Source organism: Pezoporus wallicus, unplaced genomic scaffold, assembly GCF_028554395.1.
Source record: "Pezoporus wallicus isolate ANWC-B61680 ecotype Strahan unplaced genomic scaffold, APGP_CSIRO_Pwel_v1 contig_9775, whole genome shotgun sequence".
NCBI classification, from domain to species: Eukaryota; Metazoa; Chordata; class Aves; order Psittaciformes; family Psittacidae; genus Pezoporus; species Pezoporus wallicus.
In genome coordinates, this window is record NW_026640858.1 from 38,376 (window position 1) to 61,780 (window position 23,405).

At 62.1% G+C, this 23,405-nt stretch overlaps 1 protein-coding gene across 1 annotated transcript; it reads right to left on the reverse strand.

The window, feature by feature from the left end:
- Window positions 1-834: 834 nt before the first annotated feature.
- Window positions 835-23,346, reverse strand: COL2A1 (collagen type II alpha 1 chain; the record flags this gene model as incomplete). The annotated part of the gene is made up of 52 exons (XM_057420868.1): window positions 835-1,184; window positions 1,295-1,537; window positions 1,841-2,028; window positions 2,171-2,459; window positions 2,537-2,644; window positions 2,776-2,829; window positions 2,952-3,059; window positions 3,160-3,213; window positions 3,590-3,697; window positions 3,779-3,832; window positions 4,053-4,160; window positions 6,192-6,299; window positions 6,373-6,534; window positions 8,986-9,039; window positions 9,120-9,173; window positions 9,307-9,414; window positions 9,488-9,541; window positions 9,627-9,680; window positions 9,776-9,829; window positions 10,358-10,411; window positions 10,492-10,599; window positions 10,697-10,795; window positions 11,055-11,099; window positions 11,201-11,254; window positions 12,445-12,498; window positions 12,707-12,760; window positions 12,926-12,979; window positions 13,056-13,154; window positions 13,238-13,291; window positions 14,382-14,480; window positions 14,562-14,615; window positions 14,713-14,820; window positions 15,204-15,257; window positions 16,903-17,001; window positions 18,397-18,441; window positions 18,561-18,659; window positions 18,748-18,801; window positions 18,934-18,978; window positions 19,062-19,115; window positions 19,202-19,246; window positions 20,997-21,050; window positions 21,148-21,201; window positions 21,289-21,342; window positions 21,443-21,496; window positions 21,594-21,647; window positions 21,730-21,774; window positions 21,912-21,989; window positions 22,075-22,176; window positions 22,271-22,324; window positions 22,940-22,972; window positions 23,095-23,127; window positions 23,314-23,346. Coding segments are annotated over 52 exons (4,188 nt in total), but the record flags the coding sequence as incomplete, so codon positions are not given.
- Window positions 23,347-23,405: the final 59 nt, after the last annotated feature.

The window sequence follows — 23,405 nt, forward strand, 5'->3', positions numbered from 1 at the left end:
GAGGGATTTGGGTTGAAGGGACCTTGAAGCTCCTCCAGCTCCAGGGACCCCTTCCACTGGAGCAGGTGCTCCAAGCCCCTGTGTCCAACCTGGCCTTGAGCACTGCCAGGGATGGGGCAGCCCCAGCTTTTCCATTCCAGCCTCCCACCACCCTCATGGGGAAGAACCTCTTCCCCATATCCCATTTAACTCTTCCCTCTTCCACTTGGAAGCCCAAACTCCTCATCCCACCCCTCCATCCCTTGTCCCAAGCCCCTCTCCAGGTTTTCTGCAGCCCCTTGAGGCACTGGAGCTGCTCTCAGGTCTCCCCTTCAGGAGCCTTCTCTTCTCCAGGCTGCCCCAGCCCAGCTCTCCCAGCCTGGCTCCAGGTTTTCCTCTCCCTTTTGGGGGGACATTCATTGCTCAGGGTTTTTTTTCCCCTTAATGAAGCGATTTGACCCAAACCTTCCTTTCTCACAGCTGAGAAATGCAGAGAAGGGATTTAAACCCCCCGAGACCAACAAAAAAAAACAAACCCATGGATTTATGTTTTCCACCAAAAGTATTTTTTTTTTGACCTTTTTTTGTCTTTTTTTTTTTTATATCAACTGATGTTAAAAAATACAGACTTGTTGTACAAGAATAGCACCATGTTATCGTGTTTGTGTCCTCTCATCCATTACACGGGGGCAGAGGGACGGGAGGGGATTCGTGGTACCTGGATTTGTGAGACCCCTTTAGCAGGGAAGGGCCCTCGAACGTGGCCGGATTCCCACCTCCCCCCTGACCTCAACGCAAGGTCTTGGGAAGAGAATAAATAAATAAGCCCGTGGTTTCTTTCTGCTTCCAGCCGGCGCTGGGAAGAGGCGGTGGTTCCCGACGGGAATGCCGTGAGCCCATGGAGGGGGGGGGGTCGTTGCAGCCATTCAGTGCAGAAGTCGTTTGGGGAAGAACTCGGGTCCTCGGGGTGAGTTTGGGGTTCGGTCGTTTCTTCTTTAGGTGCACGGGATTGGGCTGGAATTCCGAACGATCAAACCAAACGGACCACGAAGCTCTCTTTACAAGAAGCAGACGGGGCCGATATCCACACCGAACTCCTGCTCCGCTCCACCAATGTCCATAGGTGCAATATCCACAATGGGCAGGCGCGAGGTCTTCTGCGACCGGTACTCGATCACTGTCTTGCCCCATTTGCCAGTGTGTTTCTGGGGAGGGGGGGGAAACAAGAGCGGGATGAGATGCTCTTGAGCATCCTCAGCCGTTGAGCCCCAACTCATCGCCTGCATCCTTGCCTCGCAGGTAGCCCTGGCCTTACCGTGCAGCCGTCCTCCAGGACGCTGTAGGTGAACCTGCTGTTGCCCTCGGCTCTGATCTCCACGTCGTTGGAGCCCTGGATGAGGATGGCTTTCTTCAGGTTGCCCGTCTCCTCGTCCATGTAGGCGATGCTGTTCTTGCAGTGGTACGTGACGTTCTGGGAGCCTTCGGTGGACAGGAGGCGCAGGAAGGTCATCTGGATGCTGGCAGTGTTGGGAGCCAGGTCTTCGTCACCGTAGCTAAACTGGGGGGGGGGAGAGGCGAGACATTGAAGCCAATGGGTGTTGCTCATTCCAGCCACCTTTTGAGGGCACTTCCAGGCTTTACATTCCCAGATGGAGCTGAACTGACCCAACTCCACGCTTTCAATAGAGTCCCCTAGAAGAGCCAGCCCCTCATGTAGCATCCATCAGCACAGCTCCAAGGAAGGACATCCCAACCTTCCAACCAGACACTCAACACCTTCCCCTGCTCAACGTCCATTCCCATTCCCATCCATTGCCTTTCCCATTCCCGGTGTGCAACACCAGCCCAGTGGAACACTTACATGGAAACCACCATTGATGGTCTCTGCGAACCAGACGTGCTTCTTGTCTTTGGTCTTGCTTGTCCACCAGTTCTTCTTGGGGATGCTTCTGGGGTTGGGGTAGACGCAGGTCTCACCAGTCTCCATGTTGCAGAAGACTTTGATGGCATCCAAGGTGCAGCCTTGGTTCGGGTCGATCCAGTAATCTCCTGCAGCAGGGAGGGCAAACGATGCGTGAACACGAGGTTTGGGAGGTCAGAGCAAAGAGCATCGTGGACCTCGCTGTCCCCTTGGGTGCAAGAGCTTGGGGAGAGGCACAGGAGGGGAGGAGGCAGGGATGGAGGCTCCTACCGCTCTTCCACTCGGGATGGCAAAGCTTGATGTCCCGGCAGGTCCTGGCTGGGTTCTTCTTGGAGCCCTCGGGGCTGCGGATGCTCTCGATCTGGTTGTTGAGGGCCTTGAGCGTGGCGTCCACCTCGACGTCGTGCTGCCGCAGGTTGCTGCCCGCCTCGTCTGCCCGCATGTACCGGATGGGGTCGGGGCCCTTCTCCGTCTGACCCAGCCCGGCGAAGGCTGACATGTCGATACCGGTGCCCGGGGGGCCGGGAGGACCGGGGGGACCGGGGTTCCCAGGGGGACCCTGCAGGAGGAGGATGGTGCCGTGGTGATGCTCTGCTCCGAGCCCCATCCCTGCCGCCCAGCACCACTTCCACTCACCGCAGGTCCTGGTTCGCCGCTTCGACCGCGGGGGCCGGGGGGACCGATGGGGCCGGGCATCCCGTTGGAGCCGTCCTTGCCAGAGGGACCGATGGGGCCGGGGGGACCCTGAGAGAGAGCCCCAAATGGGGGGTCAAGAGGCAGGGAAGGGTCTATGGGGAGCGAGGTGACCCAGGGGGTCTCGAGGACGCCGGTGCCTCCTTTCCCTCTCATCTCCCCAGCCCATGGGCAGGACTTACCCTGGGGCCGGAGGGACCTGCAGGACCAGCAGCACCTTGGTCTCCAGAAGGACCCTGAGGAGAAGCGAGGGTGGATGTTACAGCACCGAGGGATGCTCAGCCTGATGGAGCCGCATCCAGCTCCATGGCGAGATGCGGAGGGTGCTGAGCGCTGGGGTCCCTAAACCATCCCTTACAGGTGGTCCAGGAAGACCCTGCAGGCCGGTGAAGCCACGGTGGCCTTTCAGCCCCCTCTCTCCAGCCTCTCCTGTCTCTCCCTTGTCACCGCGAGGTCCTTGGGGACCCTGGAAGTGGAGAAAGGGACTTGGGTGTCAGGCTCAGGGTGCCCAGTGCACCCCAGGGTGCTGCCCACCGCTCACAGGGTGCCCCAATGGCATCACTCACCGGCATGCCTCGAGCACCAGCAGGGCCGGAGGGACCCATGGGACCTTGTGCGCCCTGCGGAGAGAAAAGAGGGGACTCGAGGGGTGCCCTTTGCCTTCCGGGGGGGGCTGAACCGGCTCTGCTCCGAGCGCCAGGACAGCAGCAACCGGCACCTCTCAGCCGAGCATCACCAGCGAGTCTCGATCCTTCCACGGGCAGGTTATCCTGGTGCAGCATCCCGGTGCTGTGTGCGGCGGAGCCGGGCTCTTGGAGCCCATGAGCCCCTGGGAAGATGCTCCAAAGCCTCTACCAGCACTCAGGGCACCACAGAACCAGCCGCTAACAGCCCTGCTTTGGCTCTCCTGGTTACCCCAAGCAGGAGCTCATCACAGCAGGGGGGGGTCACTGCTGCGTGCTCACTGTGCCCCCATCTCCCCTCACCAGCACTCACCGTCTCGCCTCTGTCTCCCTGTTTGCCAGTGGGACCCACGGGGCCGGGAGCGCCGGGAGCGCCGGGAGCACCAGGAGCACCCACGGGGCCGGTCTCACCGCGGTCACCCTGTGCCGGGACAAGGGCAGGGTCAGGGACTGGTGGGGATGTGAGGGCACAAAGGAAAGGGGGGCACAGGGCTGAGCTCACCTTCACGCCAGCAGCGCCGTCTCTTCCGGGGGGGCCATCGGAGCCAGGGTTACCCTGTGGGAAGAGGGGGGGGTTAGGACTGGGATGGAGCCGGACACGAGCAGCATCCTCAAAGCCAAAGCCAAAGGTGCTGCCGGGAGCCCAGTTGCGGTGCTGGGAGCTCTGGCTTTGGGATCAGCCATGCCCGAACCCATTGGGGTCGCATTGGGATGAGCCCGGCCCGGCCCGGCTGGAAGAACAATCCCCAATGCCCTGCCCATCGGATGCTGCCCACCTCGCGCCCGGGTTCACCAGCAGGACCTGTCAGACCGGGGGGACCCACGGGGCCGGGGGGGCCGCGGTCACCGGCGGAGCCGGGAGCTCCTTGTTTTCCAGGTTCACCCTAAACGAAGGGAAAACGGGAGACAGAGCACATTGAATGGGAGAGCCCAGCACTGAATGGGAGAGCCCAGCACGGAATGGGAGAGCCCAGCATGGAATGGGAGAGCCCAGCGTGGAATGGGAGAGCCCAGCACTGAATGGGAGAGCCCAGCACTGAATGGGAGAGCCCAGCGTGGAATGGGAGAGCCCAGCATGGAATGGGAGAGCCCAGCACTGAATGGGAGAGCCCAGCACTGAATGGGAGAGCCCAGCATGGAATGGGAGAGCCCAGCACTGAATGGGAGAGCCCAGCTTGGAATGGGAGAGCCCAGCATTGAATGGGAGAGCCCAGCATGGAATGGGAGAGCCCAGCATTGAATGGGAGAGCCCAGCGTGGAATGGGAGAGCCCAGCATGGAATGGGAGAGCCCAGCGTGGAATGGGAGAGCCCAGCACTGAATGGGAGAGCCCAGCATGGAATGGGAGAGCCCAGCATGGGAGAGCCCAGCACTGAATGGGAGAGCCCAGCGTGGAATGGGAGAGCCCAGCACTGAATGGGAGAGCCCAGCGTGGAATGGGAGAGCCCAGCGTGGAATGGGAGAGCCCAGCATGGAATGGGAGAGCCCAGCATGGAATGGGAGAGCCCAGCACTGAATGGGAGAGCCCAGCACTGAATGGGAGAGCCCAGCGTGGAATGGGAGAGCCCAGCATGGAATGGGAGAGCCCAGCACTGAATGGGAGAGCCCAGCACTGAATGGGAGAGCCCAGCATGGAATGGGAGAGCCCAGCATGGAATGGGAGAGCCCAGCATGGAATGGGAGAGCCCAGCATGGAATTGGAGAGCCCAGCACTGAATGGGAGAGCCCAGCATGGAATGGGAGAGCCCAGCATGGAATAGGAGAGCCCAGCACTGAATGGGAGAGCCCAGCATGGAATGGGAGAGCCCAGCATGGAATGGGAGAGCCCAGCACTGAATGGGAGAGCCCAGCGTGGAATGGGAGAGCCCAGCATTGAATGGGAGAGCCCAGCATGGAATGGGAGAGCCCAGCATTGAATGGGAGAGCCCAGCGTGGAATGGGAGAGCCCAGCATGGAATGGGAGAGCCCAGCGTGGAATGGGAGAGCCCAGCATGGAATGGGAGAGCCCAGCATGGAATGGGAGAGCCCAGCATGGAATGGGAGAGCCCAGCACTGAATGGGAGAGCCCAGCGTGGAATGGGAGAGCCCAGCACTGAATGGGAGAGCCCAGCGTGGAATGGGAGAGCCCAGCGTGGAATGGGAGAGCCCAGCATGGAATGGGAGAGCCCAGCACTGAATGGGAGAGCCCAGCACTGAATGGGAGAGCCCAGCACTGAATGGGAGAGCCCAGCATGGAATGGGAGAGCCCAGCATGGAATGGGAGAGCCCAGCATTGAATGGGAGAGCCCAGAATTGAATGGGAGAGCCCAGCATGGAATGGGAGAGCCCAGCATGGAATGGGAGAGCCCAGCATTGAATGGGAGAGCCCAGCATGGAATAGGAGAGCCCAGCACTGAATGGGAGAGCCCAGCACTGAATGGGAGAGCCCAGCACTGAATGGTAGAGCCCAGCATGGAATGGGAGAGCCCAGCATGGAATGGGAGAGCCCAGCACTGAATGGGAGAGCCCAGCACTGAATGGAAGAGCCCAGCATGGAATGGGAGAGCCCAGCATGGAATGGGAGAGCCCAGCACTGAATGGGAGAGCCCAGCACTGAATGGGAGAGCCCAGCACTGAATGGGAGAGCCCAGCACTGAATGGAAGAGCCCAGCACTGAATGGAAGAGCCCAGCACTGAATGGGAGAGCCCAGCACTGAATGGGAGAGCCCAGCACTGAATGGGAGAGCCCAGCAGATCCCAGCATTGAATGGGAGACCCCAGCAGATCCCAGCGGTCATCTCCCAGCCCCGGTGCTGCGGGATGGGGTCCCTGCACTCAGAGGGTCCAGGGACCCCCCCTGAGCTGCCCCTTGGGATCCAAGCACCCCCATTCCGGGTGCTGGGTGCCCCAGTGATGCTGCCCCCCCCCTTTGCTCACCGACGGCCCCGGCAGCCCGGGGAAGCCCCTCTCCCCTCGCTGTCCCGGGAGCCCCACGATGCCGCGTTGTCCTGCCAAGCCTTGGGGGCCGGGGGGGCCATCGGGACCCTGTGGAGGCGAACGGGGGCTCAGCACCGGTGGCTGCGGGCCCAGCCCCGCGGGAGCCCCAGCCCCAACGCACCGCGGGGCCGTCCTCGCCGGGCTCGCCCTTCTCGCCGGGGGGACCGGCGGGGCCCTGGAGCCCGGGGTCACCGGCGCGGCCGGGGGGCCCCGCGTCGCCGCGAGCGCCCTTGGGTCCGTCCTTGCCAGCGGAGCCGGGGGGGCCGGGGGGGCCCGGGTTACCCTGGGGAGGGGGAGAGAGAGAGGAGGTGAGCGCAGGGGAGGGGGCTTTGACAGCACCCGCGTGGGGCTCCGAGAGAGATCCTGGCTGCTCCGGAGTGATCCCAACTGAGCCTGAGTGATCCCTGAGTGATCCCAACTGAGCCTGAGTGATCCCTGAGTGATCCCAACTGAGCCTGAGTGATCCCTGAGCGATCCCAACTGATCCTGAGTGATCCCTGAGTGATCCCAACTGATCCTGAGTGATCCCAACTGATCCTGAGTGATCCCAACTGAGCCTGAGTGATCCCTGAGCGATCCCAACTGATCCCGAGTGATCCCTGAGTGATCCCAACTGATCCTGAGTGATCCCAACTGATCCTGAGTGATCCCAACTGAGCCTGAGTGATCCCTGAGTGATCCCAACTGAGCCTGAGTGATCCCTGAGCGATCCCAACTGATCCTGAGTGATCCCTGAGTGATCCCAACTGATCCTGAGTGATCCCAACTGATCCTGAGTGATCCCAACTGAGCCTGAGTGATCCCTGAGCGATCCCAACTGATCCCGAGTGATCCCTGAGTGATCCCAACTGATCCTGAGTGATCCCAACTGATCCTGAGTGATCCCAACTGAGCCTGAGTGATCCCTGAGCGATCCCAACTGATCCTGAGTGATCCCTGAGCGATCCCAACTGAGCCTGAGTGATCCCTGAGTGATCCCAACTGATCCCTGAGTGATCCCTGAGTGATCCCAACTGATCCTGAGTGATCCCTGAGCGATCCCAACTGAGCCTGAGTGATCCCTGAGTGATCCCAACTGATCCCTGAGTGATCCCTGAGTGATCCCAACTGATCCTGAGTGATCCCTGAGCGATCCCAACTGATCCCTGAGTGATCCCTGAGTGATCCCAACTGATCCTGAGTGATCCCTGAGTGATCCCAACTGATCCTGAGTGATCCCTGAGTGATCCCAACTGATCCCGAGTGATCCCTGAGTGATCCCAACTGATCCTGAGTGATCCCAACTGATCCCTGAGTGATCCCTGAGTGATCCCAGCTGCTCCTGAGTGATCCCAAGTGATCCCAAGTGAACCCCGAGTGATCCCAACTGATCCTGAGTTATCCCTGAGTGATCCCAACTGATCCTGAGTGATCCCAGCTGACCCCAAGTGAACCCTGAGTGATCCCAACTGATCCTGAGTGATCCCTGAGTGATCCCAGCTGCTCCTGAGTGATCCCTGAGTGATCCCAACTGATCCTGAGTGATCCCTGAGTGATCCCGGCTGATCCTGAGTGATCCCTGAGTGATCCCAGCTGCTCCTGAGTGATCCCTGAGTGATCCCAGCTGCTCCTGAGTGATCCCAACTGATCCCTGAGTGATCCCTGAGTGATCCCAACTGATCCTGAGTGATCCCTGAGTGATCCCGGCTGATCCTGAGTGATCCCTGAGTGATCCCAGCTGCTCCTGAGTGATCCCAACTGATCCTGAGTGATCCCCGAGTGATCCCAACTGATCCTGAGTGATCCCAGCTGACCCCAAGTGAACCCCGAGTGATCCCAACTGATCCCTGAGTGACCCCTGAGTGATCCCAGCTGATCCTGAGTGATCCCAGCTGATCCCTGAGTGATCCCAACTGATCCTGAATGATCCTAGCTGACCCCAAGTGAACCCCAACTGATCCTTGAGTGATCCCAGCTGATCCCTGAGTGATCCCAACTGATCCTGAGTGATCCCTGAGTGATCCCAACTGACCCCAAGTGAACCCTGAGTGATCCCAACTGATCCCTGAGTGATCCCAACTGATCCTTGAGTGATCCCAGCTGATCCCAGCTGATCCCTGAGTGATCCCAACTGACCCCAAGTGAACCCTGAGTGATCCCAACTGATCCCAGTGATCCCAGCTGTTCCCTGAGTGATCCCAACTGATCCCAAGTGAACCCCAACTGATCCCAACTGATCCTGAGTGAACCCTGAGTGATCCCAGCTGATCCCAACTGATCCTGAGTGATCCCAACTGATCCCTGTGTGATCCCAACTGTTCCCAACTGAACCCTGAGTGATCCCAACTGATCCCTGAGTAATCCCAACTGAACCCAAGTGATCAAGGCTGCTCCTGAGTGACCCCAACTGATCCCAACTGATCCCTGAGTGATCCTGGCTGCTCCTGAGTGATCCCAACTGCTCCCAAGTGATCCCAACTGCTCCCAAGTGATCCCTGAATGATCCCAACTGATCCCAAGTGATCCCAGCTTCTCCAAAGTGATCCCAACTGCTCCCAAGTGATCCCTGAATGATCCCAACTGATCCCAACTGATCCCAGCTTCTCCCAAGTGATCCCAACTGCTCCCAAGTGATCCTGAATGATCCCAACTGATCCCACTGATCCCAAGTGATCCCAACTGCTCCCAACCAATCCCAACTGCTCCCAACCAATCCCGGCTGCTCCCTGAGCGATTCCGGCTGCTCCCCACTCACATTCGGGCCGGGAGGTCCCACTCGACCGGCGGCACCCGGGAATCCGGTTGCTCCCTGTGGAAGCAGAGGATGGAGGCGGCTCAGAGCCTGCCCCCACCGCCCCCAGCGCCCCCCTCCAGCCCCCCCATACTCACCGGGGGACCCTGAGCTCCGCGCGCTCCTTTGGGACCGGTGACACCCGTCGGGCCCTGGGGAGAGGAGGAAAAGGGGTTGGAACATGGGGGGGGGGGCAGCGGCATTCCTGCGGGACAGCACCAGCGTCCCGGGATTGGGCACCCCGCGGGGTCCATCCCTGCCTCGGGATGCTGCGGCTGCACCCACCTGCGGGCCCGGGGCGCCGGAGGGACCCTGGGGACCGGGAGCTCCAGCGTCTCCCTTCTGGCCGGGCTCTCCCTGCTCCCCTTTGGCTCCGGGTTGTCCATCGGCGCCCTGCGGGAAGCGGCGCCGTCAGCGGGAGGAGCCGCAGCTGCGCCCGCGCCGGGACACGGAGCCCGATACTCACCGGGGGCCCGGCGAATCCAGCGGGACCGGGGGCACCGGGCTCCCCGCGCTCACCCTGCGGGAAGAGATGGGGGTCAATGGGGGGGGGACGGGAGCAGCGAGGCCGGTGCTGGACTAAAGGGGGGGGGGGGGGTACTTACGGGGGCACCACGGGCACCGGCAGCACCGGAGGGACCAGGGGGGCCGGATTCTCCCTGGAAAGGGAAGGGAAGGAAAGGATGGGGAGTTGGGGGGTGTGCATGGGATCACCCCCAGTTGGGAGCAGCCAAGAGGCTGAGGAGGACCTCACCTTCTCGCCGTTGGGGCCAGCGGGGCCGGGGGGACCGATGGGACCCGTGAGACCCTGGGGAGGAGACACAGGTGAGGGTGAGGCCACCACGAGCATCCCTCGCCAGCCACTGTGCTCCTGCCATGTCCCCATCCTTCCATGTCCTCATCCCGTTATGTGCCCATCCTGCCGTGTCCCCATCCCACCATGTCCCCATCCTTCCATGTCTCCCCATCCTGCCATGTCCCCATCCTTCTATGTCCCCATCCCACCATATTCCCATCCTTCCATGTCCCCATCCCACCACGTCCCATCCCACCATGTCCCCATCCCACCATATTCCCATCCTTCCACGTCCCCATCCCACCACGTCCCATGCCACCATGTCCCCATCCCACCATATTCCCATCCTTCCACGTCCCCATCCCACCATGTCCCCATCCTTTCATGTCCCCATCCTTCCATGTCCCCATCCCACCACATCCCCATGCCATGTCCCATCCCACTCTGTCCCATCCCATCATGTCCCCATCCTTCCATGTCCCCATCCCACCACATCCCCATCCCACCCTGTCCCATCCCGCCCTGTCCCATCCCACTTACACGTGCGCCGTCCTTCCCAGGAGCTCCCTCGGGTCCCTTCTCTCCGACGTCTCCCTGCAGGGCCAACCCAGGGGTGCCGTGAGCCCGGCTGAGCCCTGGCACCGCTCGGGACACCGCTGGCACCCATCACTCACCCGATCTCCCTTGGGACCGGCGATCCCAGCTGCTCCTCGCTCCCCGGGCATCCCCTGCAGCCCTGGGGGACCCTGGGCGCCGTTGGGGCCGGCGGGGCCGGTTGCACCCTAAACCAGAACAAAGGAGCAGTTATTGGGGTGCCGACACCCCCAGACACCCTGGGTACAGCTGCACCGAGCCCTGTGTCCCCCCCTTGTCACCCACCTTGGGTCCGTCGGTGCCCGGTGTGCCGGGGAGCCCACGGGGACCCTGCAGCCCTTGTGCACCGGGAGAGCCTCGTTCACCGGGGAAGCCGCGTTCACCCTGGGGTGGGGGGGGACAGTGTTAGGGGGGGCCGTGGTGAGGGTCACAGCATCTGTATCCCAAAGGATGGCGGCAGAGCATCCATCCTGCGCTGCCCCGGTGGGACTGGGATGTACCGGGAGCGATGGGCTGCAGCCAAGGCTGAGCCACCAGGGGGAGCAGCTGGAAGTGGGTGAGGGTGGCCAGGCCCCCCAAACCCCCCCCAGTAGGATGGGGACAAGGACCCCGTCCCCCATCCATGGGGAAAAGGGACACTTACTCTGGGACCGACGAGACCGGGGGCACCAGCTTCCCCAGGAACACCCTGTGTGGGGGGGAAGAGAGTTGGGGTTCAGCCAGAGCAGCTGCAGGGGGGTCCTGAACCCCACTTTGCACCCTGGGGGTGCCCAAGAGGAGGGGCCTCACCTGGTCTCCGGGTTTGCCACTCTCTCCAGGGGGACCTGGTGGCCCGGGCAGCCCCTGGGATGGGGAGGAAGCAGTGTGAGCAGCAGCGAGACCCCAGCATCAACCCAGAGCATCACCCCCGAGCATCACCCCGGAGCATCACCCCCGAGCATCACCCCCGAGTACCACCCCTGTGCACCACCCCTGAGCATCACCCCCGAGCATCACCCCCGAGCAACACCCCTGAGCATCACCCTCCGAGTACCATCCCTGTGCACCACCCCTGAGCATCAACCCAGAGCATCACCCCTAAGCATCACCACTGAGCATCACCCCCAAACATCACCCTGAGCATCACCTGTGAGCATCACCCCTGAGCATCAACCCAGAGCATCACCCCCGAGCATCACCCCTGAGCATCACCCCTGAGCATCACCCCGAGCATCACCCCCGACTACCACCCCTGTGCACCACCCCTGAGCATCAACCCAGAGCATCACCCCTGAGCATCACGCCCGAGCATCATCCCTGAGCATCACCTTGAGCATCACCCCCAAGCATCACCCCTGAGTACCACCCCTGTGCATCACCCCTGTGCATCACCCCTGAGCATCACCTTGAGCATCACCCCCGAGCATCACCCTGAGCATCACCCCCGAGCATCATCCCTGAGCATCACCCCCAAGCATCACCCCCAAGCATCACCCCTGAGCATCACCCCCCGAGTACCATCCCTGTGCACCACCCCTGAGCATCACCCTGAGCATCACCCCCAAGCATCACCCCCAAGCATCACCCCCAAGCATCACCCCCCGAGTACCATCCCTGTGCACCACCCCTGAGCATCACCCCTGTGCATCACCCCTGAGCATCACCCCCAAGCATCACCCTCGAGCATCACCCGCGAGCATGACCCCTGAGCATCATCCCTGAGCATCACCCGTGAGCATCACCCCTGAGCATCACCCCCCAGCATCACCACTGAGCATCACCCCTAAGCATCACCCCTGAGCATCACCCCTAAGCATCACCACTGAGCATCACCCCCGAGCATCACCCCCGAGCATCACCCCTGAGCATCACCCCCGAGCATCACCCCTGAGCATCACCCCCGAGCATCACCCCCGAGCATCACCCCCGAGCATCACCCCTGAGCATCACCCCTGTGCATCATCCCCAAGCATCACCCCTGTGCATCACCCTCAAGCATCACCCCCAAGCATCACCCCCTGAGCATCACCCGAGCCCCCCTGCCATGTGCTCACCTGGAAGCCGGAGGGACCGGGGGCTCCTTGTTCTCCCCTCTCTCCCACAGGACCCTATGGGAGGATGATGCTGAAGGACCCTGGAGCTTCCCCACCCCAAGGTTTTGGGGTCATGGGGCCACCCCAGATCCCCACCACTGCAGGGGCTGGGAGCGAGCTGCTCCATCCCAGCAGAGCCGGGTGGGCTCTTGCCCACAGTGGGGGGGGGCACAACCCCCAGACCCCCATTTCAAGCAGGGTTTGGGTCTGGTGAGACACTCACGGCAGGTCCCGGGGGGCCGGCAGCTCCGGTCTCACCGTCCTTGCCAGGAAGCCCCTATGGAGGAGAGAGCCCCTCACTGAGCTCCGGGCACGATGCTGCAGGCGCTGCTGCACCCGTGCCTCAGTTTCCCCACTCGGACACTGCAGGTGCCTCAGGACAGCGATGCTGGAGCCCCCCCAAAGGTGCGTTTTGGGGTGATGGGGAAGGGAAAGCACTCACCCGCAGCCCCGGGGCGCCGGGGAGCCCTTTCTCACCGGCTTTTCCAGGCTCACCCTAGGGATGGAGGAGGGAGGCGACGGTGATGGGCTCCACGTCCCTGTCACCGCCCCACTTTGGGGTCAATACTCACATTGGCTCCTTTGGGACCAGGGAAACCCATCACACCGGGCTGGCCACGAGCACCCTGGGGGCCAGGGGGGCCGGGGCGTCCGTCCTCGCCGGGGGCACCCTGTGGGGATGGGGGGCATCAATGGGGACCACGCTGGACCCCGGTCCCCCTCCCCACACCGACCCCTGTGCAGCAGCACTTACAGTGGGGCCGACTTTGCCTTGAGGACCAGCATCTCCTGGGCGGCCGGTGAGACCCTGAGGTGGGGGGAAGCAATGAGGAGCTGTGAGGGCAACCCCGAAGGGGGGGATGCCGGCACTAACCCCATGACCTCAAAGAGCATCGTAACCCCAAACGAGCGCCTTTACTAAGCCCAAATGCACCTTAACTCACCCCAAAAAAGCATCAGGAAAGCATCTTAACCCCAGGGCACATCTGGACCCCAAAGAGCATCTTTGGTACCCCCAGACTGCATCTTCACTAACCCCAAATGCATCTTGGATAACCCCCAAAGAGCATCTCAGTTAGCAAAGAGCATCTTGACTGACCCCAAAAAGCATCTTAAGTAACCCTAAAGAGTTTCTTCATTAGCAATAAAGAGCAACTGAGCCAACTCTAAAGAGTATCTTAGTGCCACAGAACATCTTGGCCAACCCCAGAAGCACCATAACCAAACCCAAAAGCACCTTATTGACCCCGAAAGCACCTTATGAGCCTCCAAAGCATCTTAACCAATCCCAAAAGCACCTTTTGAACCCCAAAGGCACCTTAACTAACCCCAAAAGCACCTTATGAACCCCAAAAGCACCTTAAATGACCCCAAAAGCACCTTATGAGCCCAAAAGCACCATATGAACCTTAAATGACTCTAAAAGCACCTTATAAACCCCCAAACCATTTTATGAACCCCCAAACCACCTTATGAACCCTGAAAGCACTTTTTTGACCCAAAAGCACCTTATGAACCCCAAAGACACCTTTTTTACCCCAAACGCACCTTACCTACCCCAAAGGCACCTTAACTGACTCCAAAAGGACCTTATGAACCCCAAAGCACCTTATGAGCCCCAAAAGCACCTTATTGACCCCAAAAGCACCTCAAATGACCCTAAAAGCACCTTATGGACCCAAAAGCACCTTATGGACCCAAAAGCACCTTATGGACCCCAAATGCACCTTGTTGACCCCCAAAGCACCTTATGAACCCCCAAAAGCACCTTATCCACCCCAAAGCGCCTCCTGGCTGGCCCCGTCAGGTCCCACCACCATCCCCACACGGCCCCGCCGCTGCCCCCCGCCCCTCCATCGGTGGCGCTGCGCGGTGCAGGATGCGGCCCCGGTTCTTACCCTGGCTCCGGGCAGGCCGGGCTCTCCGGGGCGCCCGGGGTCACCGGTGGCTCCTTTGGGCCCCGCGAGGCCGGCGGGGCCGCGCTCGCCCGGAGCTCCCTGTGCGGGGGGACACGGATGGGGTTGGGGGGCTCAGGGCTGCGCCCCTCGTCCCCCCCACACCCGTGGCCATGGAGGTACCTTGGGTCCAGCCAGCCCGTCCTGCCCCGGGAAGCCGCGGTTGCCGGGAGCGCCCTACGGAGGAAGAGGAGGAGGAGGAAGGAGGAGGGAGGTCGGACGGGAGGGTCTGGGGGGCAGCCCCTCGCTGGGGGCTAAGGTGGGGGGCACGCACCCTCTCTCCGGGTGGCCCCACGGGGCCGGCAGCGCCCGGTTCACCGCGGGCTCCCCTCTTGCCTTCCTCACCCGCCGGGCCGGGGGCTCCCTGCGGTCCTGCGGGGCCCTGAGGAAGAGGAGAAGGGGGTCACAAGGAGCCGGTTATTTTTGGGGGGGGGGGGGGGGAAGGGAAGGGAAGGGGGGGCTGCAATTCCCGCTGCATCCCAGATGCCGGCGCCACCGTGTGCCCCCGGCGCCAGGGCTCGGTGGCCACCTCGGCGGGAGCCGGCCCCGTGCATTGAGGCTGGTTAATGAAGCGAGGGGGGAATGTCCCCGCCGGGGGGGGACACACACGAACACAGCGGCTTTTGTTCCGCACGGGAGGGGGGGACGCTGCCCCTCGAGGGGCCTCCGCAGGGGAAGAGCTTCGGGAGATGCCGGTGAGATTCCAGAGCCGGCCGGGGTGGGGGGGATGGATGGATGGAGGAGGTGCCCCCATCCCGGACTCACCGTCTCGCCCTTGGGTCCCTGCTCGCCTTTGAAGCCCGCGATGCCGGGTTCACCCTGCGGAGGCAGAGGTGATGAAGCCGCAGGGTCCCCCAAGGCTGTCCCCATCCCACGCCCAGCTCCAGGACCTGGCCCCGGCCCCTGTGTCCCTGTTGATGCCTGGCCCCATACCCACCCTGTCCCCAGGCTGGCTTCATCCTCACTCCCATCTGCACCCCTGTCCCCAGCCCTGTTCCCAGCCCAGCTCTGCTCCCATCCCCTCTCCTGATCCAACTTTGTTCCCTTCCCCGATTCCCGCTCCCATCCTTATCCCTGTCCCCACCCCACCCCTGTCCTCAACCCATCCATGTCCCTGTCCCCATCTCCAGCCCCTTTCTTGTCCCCATCCTCATCCCCATCCCTCCTTGTCCCCATCCCTGGCCCCAAGTCCCCAGCCCATCCATGTCCCCATCCCTGTCTCCAGCCCCTTTCTTGTCCCCATCCTCATCCCCATCCCTCCTCCTCCCCATCCCTGACCCAGCCTCTCTCCTGTCACCAACTCCTGTCCTCATTCCTGACCCCAGCCTGAACTCTGTCCTTGTCCCTATGCCTGTCCCCATTGTCATCCTTGTCTCCATCCCTTTCCTCATCCTCACCTCCATCCCAGTTCCCCTACCTGTCCGTGTACCCAACCCTGTAGCCATCTCTGTCCACATCCTGTCCCCCTCTCCACCCTCATCCCCATCCCATCCCTGTTCCCATCCCCACCCCATCCCCATTTCCATCCCATCCCTTCTCCATCCCCATTTCCATCCCTGGCCCCATCTCATTTCTCACCTCATCCTATCTCCATCCCAGCCCCATCCCCATCCCATCTCCATCCCACCCCAATCCCACCCCATCCCCATCCCATCTCCATCTCCATCCCACCCCAATCCCATCCCATCCCACCCCCATCCCATCTCCATCTCCATCCCACCCCAATCCCATCCCATCCCACCCCCACCCCCATCCCGTCTCCATCTCCATCCCACCCCAATCCCATCCCCATCCCGTCTCCATCTCCATCCCATCCCATCCCATCCCCATCCCATCTCCATCTCCATTCCACCCCAATCCCATCCCATCCCATCCCATCCCATCCCCATCCCATCTCCATCCCACCCCAATCCCATCTCCATCTCCATCCCACCCCAATCCCACCCCATCCCCATCCCATCCCGGCCCCTTCCATCCCACTCCACCCCATCCCATCCCATCCCACCCCCATCCCGTCTCCATCTCCATCCCATCCCATCCCATCCCCATCCCATCTCCATCTCCATCCCACCCCAATCCCATCCCATCCCATCCCATCCCATCCCATCCCCATCCCATCTCCATCTCCATCCCACCCCAATCCCATCCCATCCCATCCCATCCCCATCCCATCTCCATCTCCATCCCACCCCAATCCCATCCCATCCCCATCCCCGCTGCCCCCTTTGGGAACCAGGACAAGGTGACCTGGGGGTGACCTGGGCAGGGTCGGGAGGGCACCCACAAAGAGGTTGGGATGGGGGCGTGGCATGTGTCAGAGTGGGAGGGGCCAGATGGAAGCGGGCGGGGTTTGCTGTTAGTGGGCGGGGCCAGAGCTGCCGTCCCATCTCGGGGGGTCTCTGGGAGGCTCTGGAGGTGGGAGGGGGCTCAGGGGGGCCTCGGGGGGGCTCAGGGGGTCTCTCACCGTCTGTCCCTTGGGTCCCAGCGGGCCGGTGGCGCCCTGAGGTCCGGGTGGGCCGCGGGGGCCGGGGAAGCCTGGAGCACCCGCGATGCCGGGAGCACCCTGAGGGCAGCAGGACACGGTCACCGGGGGACACGGCAAGGACCGCGTCTCCCAACATCACCGCACTCTTCGTCCCCACACCCCCAGCATCCCCCAACATCCTGCATCCCCCAGCATCCCACTTCCCTCAGCATCCCACATCCCCCAGCATCCCACATCCTCCAGCATCCTGCATCCTCCAGCATCCCGCATCCCCCAGCATCCCACTTCCCGCAGCATCCCGCATCCCCCAGCAGCCCACTTCCCCCAGCATCCCACATCCCCCAGCATCCCATATCCCTCAGCATCCCGCATCCCCCAGCATCCCGCATCCCCCAGTATCCCACATCCCCCAGTATCCCACATCCCCCAGCATCCCATATCCCTCAGCATCCCGCATCCCCCAGCATCCCACATCCTCCAGCATCCTGCATCCTCCAGCATCCTGCATCCCCCAGCATCCCACTTCCCCCAGCATCCCGCTTCCCCCAGCATCCCACATCCCCCAGCATCCCGCTTCCCCCAGCATCCCACATCCCCCAGCATCCCATATCCCTCAGCATCCCGCATCCCCCAGCATCCCGCATCCTCCAGCATCCCACTTCCCCCAGCATCCCATATCCCTCAGCATCCCGCATCCCCCAGCATCCCGCATCCTCCAGCATCCCACTTCCCCCAGCATCCTGCATCCCCCAGTATCCCGCATCCCCCAGCATCCCGAATTCTCCAGCATCCTGCATCCCTCAGCATCCCACATCCCCCAGCATCCCGAATCCTCCAGTGTCCCATATCCCCCACAATCCCACATCCTCCAGCATCCCATATCCCTCAGCATCCCACATCCCACAGCATCCCACATCCTCCAGCATCCCTCATCCCCTAGCATCCCCTAGAATCCCCCAGTATCTCCCAGTATCCCACATCCCCCAGTATCTCCTAGTGTCCCCAGTACCACCCAGTATCTCCCAGTATCTCCCAGCATCCCACATCCCCCAACATCCCACATTCCCCAGCATCTCCCAGTATCTCCCAATATCCCCCATCCCCAGCATCCCCAGTATCTCCCAGTACCTCCCAGTACCTCCCAGCATCCCCCATCCCCCAGCATCACACATCTCCCATTACCTACCTGTATTTCCCAGCGTCCCACGTTCCCCAGCATCCACATCCCCCAGTACCTCCCACTATCTCCCAAACATCCCACGCTCCCCATCACCCCATGTCCCCAGTATGTCCCAGCATCTCCCAACATCCCAAATCCCCAGTATCTCCCAGCACTCCGCATCACCCCCCAGAACCCCCCAGCAACGAGCATCCTCCCACATCCCCATGTTCCCTATGACCCCCAGCATCCCCAAATCCCAGTTCAGCCCCCCCAGACCCTCCTATCCCCACCCCTGTCCCATTCCCACTCACCGCAGAGCCCTTGGCGCCGGGAATGCCGTCAGTCCCGGGGTTACCCTAAGAGAAGACACCCCTGAGGCTCTATCCCCGTGCCTCAATTTCCCCACTCAGGATCACCCCATCCCCATGGATCCCAGTGCAGGGGACACACAGGGGCACGGGGAGGGGACACTCACAGGGGCACCGGAGGGGCCGGGAGAGCCGGGGGTACCGGATTCACCGCGGGGGCCCTGGGCACCCTCGGGGCCTCGTGCTCCGGTGGGTCCAGCTTCACCCTGCAGGGAGCACACATGGGGTGAAGGGGATGTGGCAGCCGGCGCCGTGCCTCAGTTTCCCCATTGGGAGCAGCCCCTTCGCCCTTACCTTGGAGCCGGGGGCGCCGGGGAAGCCGGGGGCTCCGGCCGGACCCACAGGTCCCTATTGGTGGGGGGAGAAGAGCATGAGGGCCTGCACAGGCTTTGGGGGACGGGGGACGGACCTCAGTGACCCCCATGGGGTAACGCAGGGTCCGTAGCCCTATGGGAAGGGCTGAAGAACCCCGATACTCACCGGGGGTCCCGCCGGGCCGGGGAGACCGTCATTGCCACGAGCACCCTGCAGGGACACAGTGATGGGTGTCATGGGGGGGGGAGATGGGGTCCCCATCACCGGGTGTCACCGGGCACTGTCACACTCACCGCAGCGCCGGAGGGGCCGGGTCGTCCTCTCTCTCCAGGCAGCCCACGGGGACCCTGGGGGGGGACACGGGGACCGGTTGGGGTAAGGAGAAGCTTCCATCCGTGCCTCGGTTTCCCCGCTTGCCACCCCAAAGACTCACCATGGGGCCGGGGGAGCCGTTCTCGCCGGGGGAGCCGGATTCACCCTGCAAGGAAGGGCGGAGAGGGTGAGTCCCACCAGGCCTGACGCCATGGGGATGGTCACACATCAGTACTGATGCCATGGGGATGGTCACGCATCAGCCCCAATGCCATGGGGATGGTCACACATCATTACTGATGCCATGGGGATGGTCACCCAACAGCTCAGATGCCATGGGGATGGTCACCCAACAGCTCAGATGCCATGGGGATGGTCACCCACCAGCACTGACACCATGGGGATGGTCACCCAACAGCTCAGATGCCATGGGGATGGTCACCCACCAGCACTGACACCATGGGGATGGTCACACATCAGTACTGACACCATGGGGATGGTCACCCAACAGCACTGACACCATGAGGATGGTCACCCAATAGCCCAGATGCCATGGGGATGGTCACCCACCAATACTGACACCAAGGGGATGGTCACCCAACAGCACTGACACCATGGGGATGGTCACACATCAGTACTGACACCATGGGGATGATCACCCAACAGCACTGACACCATGGGGATGGTCACACATCAGTACTGACACCATGGGGATGGTCACCCACCAGCACTGACACCATGGGGATGGTCACACATCAGCCCAGATGCCATGGGGATCGTCACACACTAATACTGACACCAAGGGGATGGTCACCCAACAGCTCAGATGCCATGGGGATGGTCACACATCAGTACTGACACCATGGGGATGGTCACACATCAGTACTGACACCATGGGGATGGTCACCCAACAGCACTGATACCATGGGTATGGTCATCCACCATCCCCAGATGCCATGGGGATGGTCATCCACCATCCCTAATGCCACGCGGATGGTCACCCAACAGCACTGACACCATGGGTATGGTCACCCACCATCCCCAGTGCCATGGGGATGGTCACATACCAATACTGACACCATGGGGATGGTCACCCAACAGCCCAGATGCCATGGGGATGGTCACCCAACAGCCCAGATGCCATGGGGATGGTCACCTACCATCCCTAATGCCATGGGGATGGTCACACACCAGGCCTGACACCATGAGGATGGTTACTCAACAACCCTAATGCCATGGGGATGGTCACACACCAGGCCTGACACCATGAGGATGGTTACTCAACAACCCTAATGCCATGGGGATGGTCACCCAACAGCACTGACACTATGAGGATGGCTACCCACCAACCCTGATGTCATGGGGATGGTCACCCACCAGCCCCAGCACCATGGAGATGGTCACCCACCAGCCCTGATGCCAAGGGGGTGGTCACCCACCAACCCTAATGCCATGGAGATGGTCACCCACCAGCCCTGATGCCAAGTGGGTGGTCACCCACCAACCCTAATGCCATGGAGATGGTCATCCACCAGTCCTGATGCCATGAGGATGGTCACCCAGCATCCTTGATGCCATTGGGAATGGTCACCCAGCATCCTTGATGCCATTGGGGATGGTCACCCAGCATCCTTGATGCCATGGGGATGGTCACCCAGCATCCTTGATGCCATTGGGGATGGTCACCCAGCATCCTTGATGCCATGGGGATGGTCACCCAGCATCCTTGATGCCATGGGGATGGTCACCCAGCATCCTTGATGCCATTGGGGATGGTCACCCAGCATCCTTGATGCCATGCAGACGATTACCCACTAGGCCTGACACCATGGGGATGGTCACCCACCAGGCCTGATGCCATGGCAATGGTCACCCCCCCAGCCCCAATGCCATGACGATGGTCACCCACTACTTACCTTGGCTCCAGGAGCTCCTGCCTCTCCTTTGGCACCATCCAAGCCAGGGTATCCCTGTGGAAAGAGAGATGGGGGACACGGGATGGGGAGGGTCACCCTCTGTGCCACCAAGTGACGGGGACCCTCGGAGGGGGGGCACGCACACACTCACCCGGTGTCCTTTCACTCCGGGCAGCCCGGGGGTCCCGGGGAAGCCTCGAGCACCCTGCGGGCGAGCACAGAGAAAGGGGGTCAGGGATGCAGGGGGTGATACAGGGGTCTCGGGGTGGGGGGGGGGCGGATCCTGCCTTACCTGGGGGCCGGGGGCCCCGCGCTCTCCGGACTTGCCAGGTTTTCCAGTCTCACCCTGTGGGGACACGAGATTTGGGGCGGTGGGGGGGGGATCAGGGCACCTTTGGGGCCGCTGCTGCAAGGAGCTGCCCGTTCCCTGCCCGCACAGCACTCACATCATCGCCGGGCTTCCCGGGGGGTCCCGGGGGTCCCCGGGGACCCATCGGACCCTAAAGGGGACAAAGAGGCAGCGGGTGAATGGGAGCCGATGGGGGGCACCGCGTCCCCAAGCCGGGACAAGGTGGGGAGGGTTGGGGGGGCACTCACAGCAGCGCCGGGCTCGCCGGGCTCGCCGGGGTTGCCTTGGAAGCCTTGGGGACCCTGGAAGAGACACGGGGGCATCAATGGGATGGGGGGTGCCCACCAGAGACCCCCGATATGGGGGGGGGGGGGTGTTACTTACAGGAGCACCGGAAGGGCCGGGGGGGCCACGGGGTCCCATGGGGCCCTATGGGGAGAGACACCAGAGTCAGCATCACCTGCAGGGGGTGCCCCATAACGGGGGGGGGGGGGGAGTTCTCGTGATGAGCTGCATCCCCCATGGGGGGGTCCCTGCACCGGGCTGGGGGGGGGGGATGCCGTTACCATGGGTCCCTGCATGACGCCCATCTGCGCGCCTCCAGCCTTTTCATCGAAGCCTCCGGCCATCTGAGCCGCGAAGTTCTGTAGGGAAGGGAGGGGGGGGATCTGAGCCCGCTGCACCCCCAAAACCCCCTTGTTTCACCCCAAAAACCCCTCTGATACTCACCCCGCCGAGGCCGGGGGGGCCGGGAGGGCCGGGGGGACCGGGGGGGCCGGGGTTCCCAGGGGTGCCGGGTTCTCCATCCCTGCCCCGGGGGCCGGGAGCACCCTAAAGGTGGGGGGGGGATGAGAGGGGGTGATCCATGCGGTGAGTGCGGCAGGTCTCTGCGGCACCCATCAGCGCTGGGGGGCTTTGCTCTCACCTTCTCCCCCTTCTCGCCTCGGTCCCCTCGCTGTCCCTGCTCACCTGCAGGGCCCTGTGGGAGAGGGGGGTCAGCTCTGCCCCACACACACACGTCCCCGCCACCCCCCGTATCCCACCATTCATATCCTACCTTCCATATCCTCCCCATATCCCACCCTCCATATCCCCCCATATCCCACCTTCCATATCCCCCCCATATCCCACCCTCCATATCTCACCTTCCATATCCCACCCTCCATATCCCCCCATATTCCCCCACCATAGCCCTCCCTCCATATCCTCCCCCCATATCCCACCCCCATATCCCACCCCATATATCCCACCCTATATATCCCACCCTCCATACCCCACATATCCCTCCCCCCATATCCCCCCCTCCATATCCCACCCTTCATATCCTTCCCCCATATCCCACCCCCATATCCCACCCCATATATCCCACCCTCCATATCCCACCTTCCATATCCCCCCCTCCATATCCCACCTTCCATATCCCCCCCATATCCCACCCTCCATATCTCACCCCACATATCCCATCCCCATATCCCACCCCCATATCCCACCCTCCATATCCCACCCCTATATCCCACCCTCCATATCCCACCCCCATATCCCACCCCTTTCCCACAAATATTCCAGCAATGCACCCAGTGAAACGTGTTCCCACCTGCGGTCCCGGAGGCCCTCGGGGTCCTACAACCTGTGATGGGGGGGGGGCACACAAGGGTGGGGTGAGATGGGTGTAGGGGGGACCCCCTCCAGCCCACCCCCCAACAGCAGGGACCCCGTTTTGGGGGGGTAAGTATTGCACCCAGTACTTACATCTTTAATGTCACCGGGTTCACCCTTCTGCCCCTATAATGCAGAGCATGGCATGAGCCAAGGAGCCCCCCAAATGTACCCCCCCAAGTGGCACCCCCCAAGAGGTGACAACTCCAGGGCCACTCGCCCCATGCTCAGGGCTCCTGCTTTGAACCCCCCCACCCCCACCCCATTTTGGGCGAAAATCAGACCAGGGTAGGGGATGGACCCCAACCTCACCTTGGGGCCAGGTTGCCCTGTTGGGAAACAAAGAAATAAAGAGGAATTAGAAGGGGAATGGGCTTGGGGCGGGGGACACGACACAAAAGGCA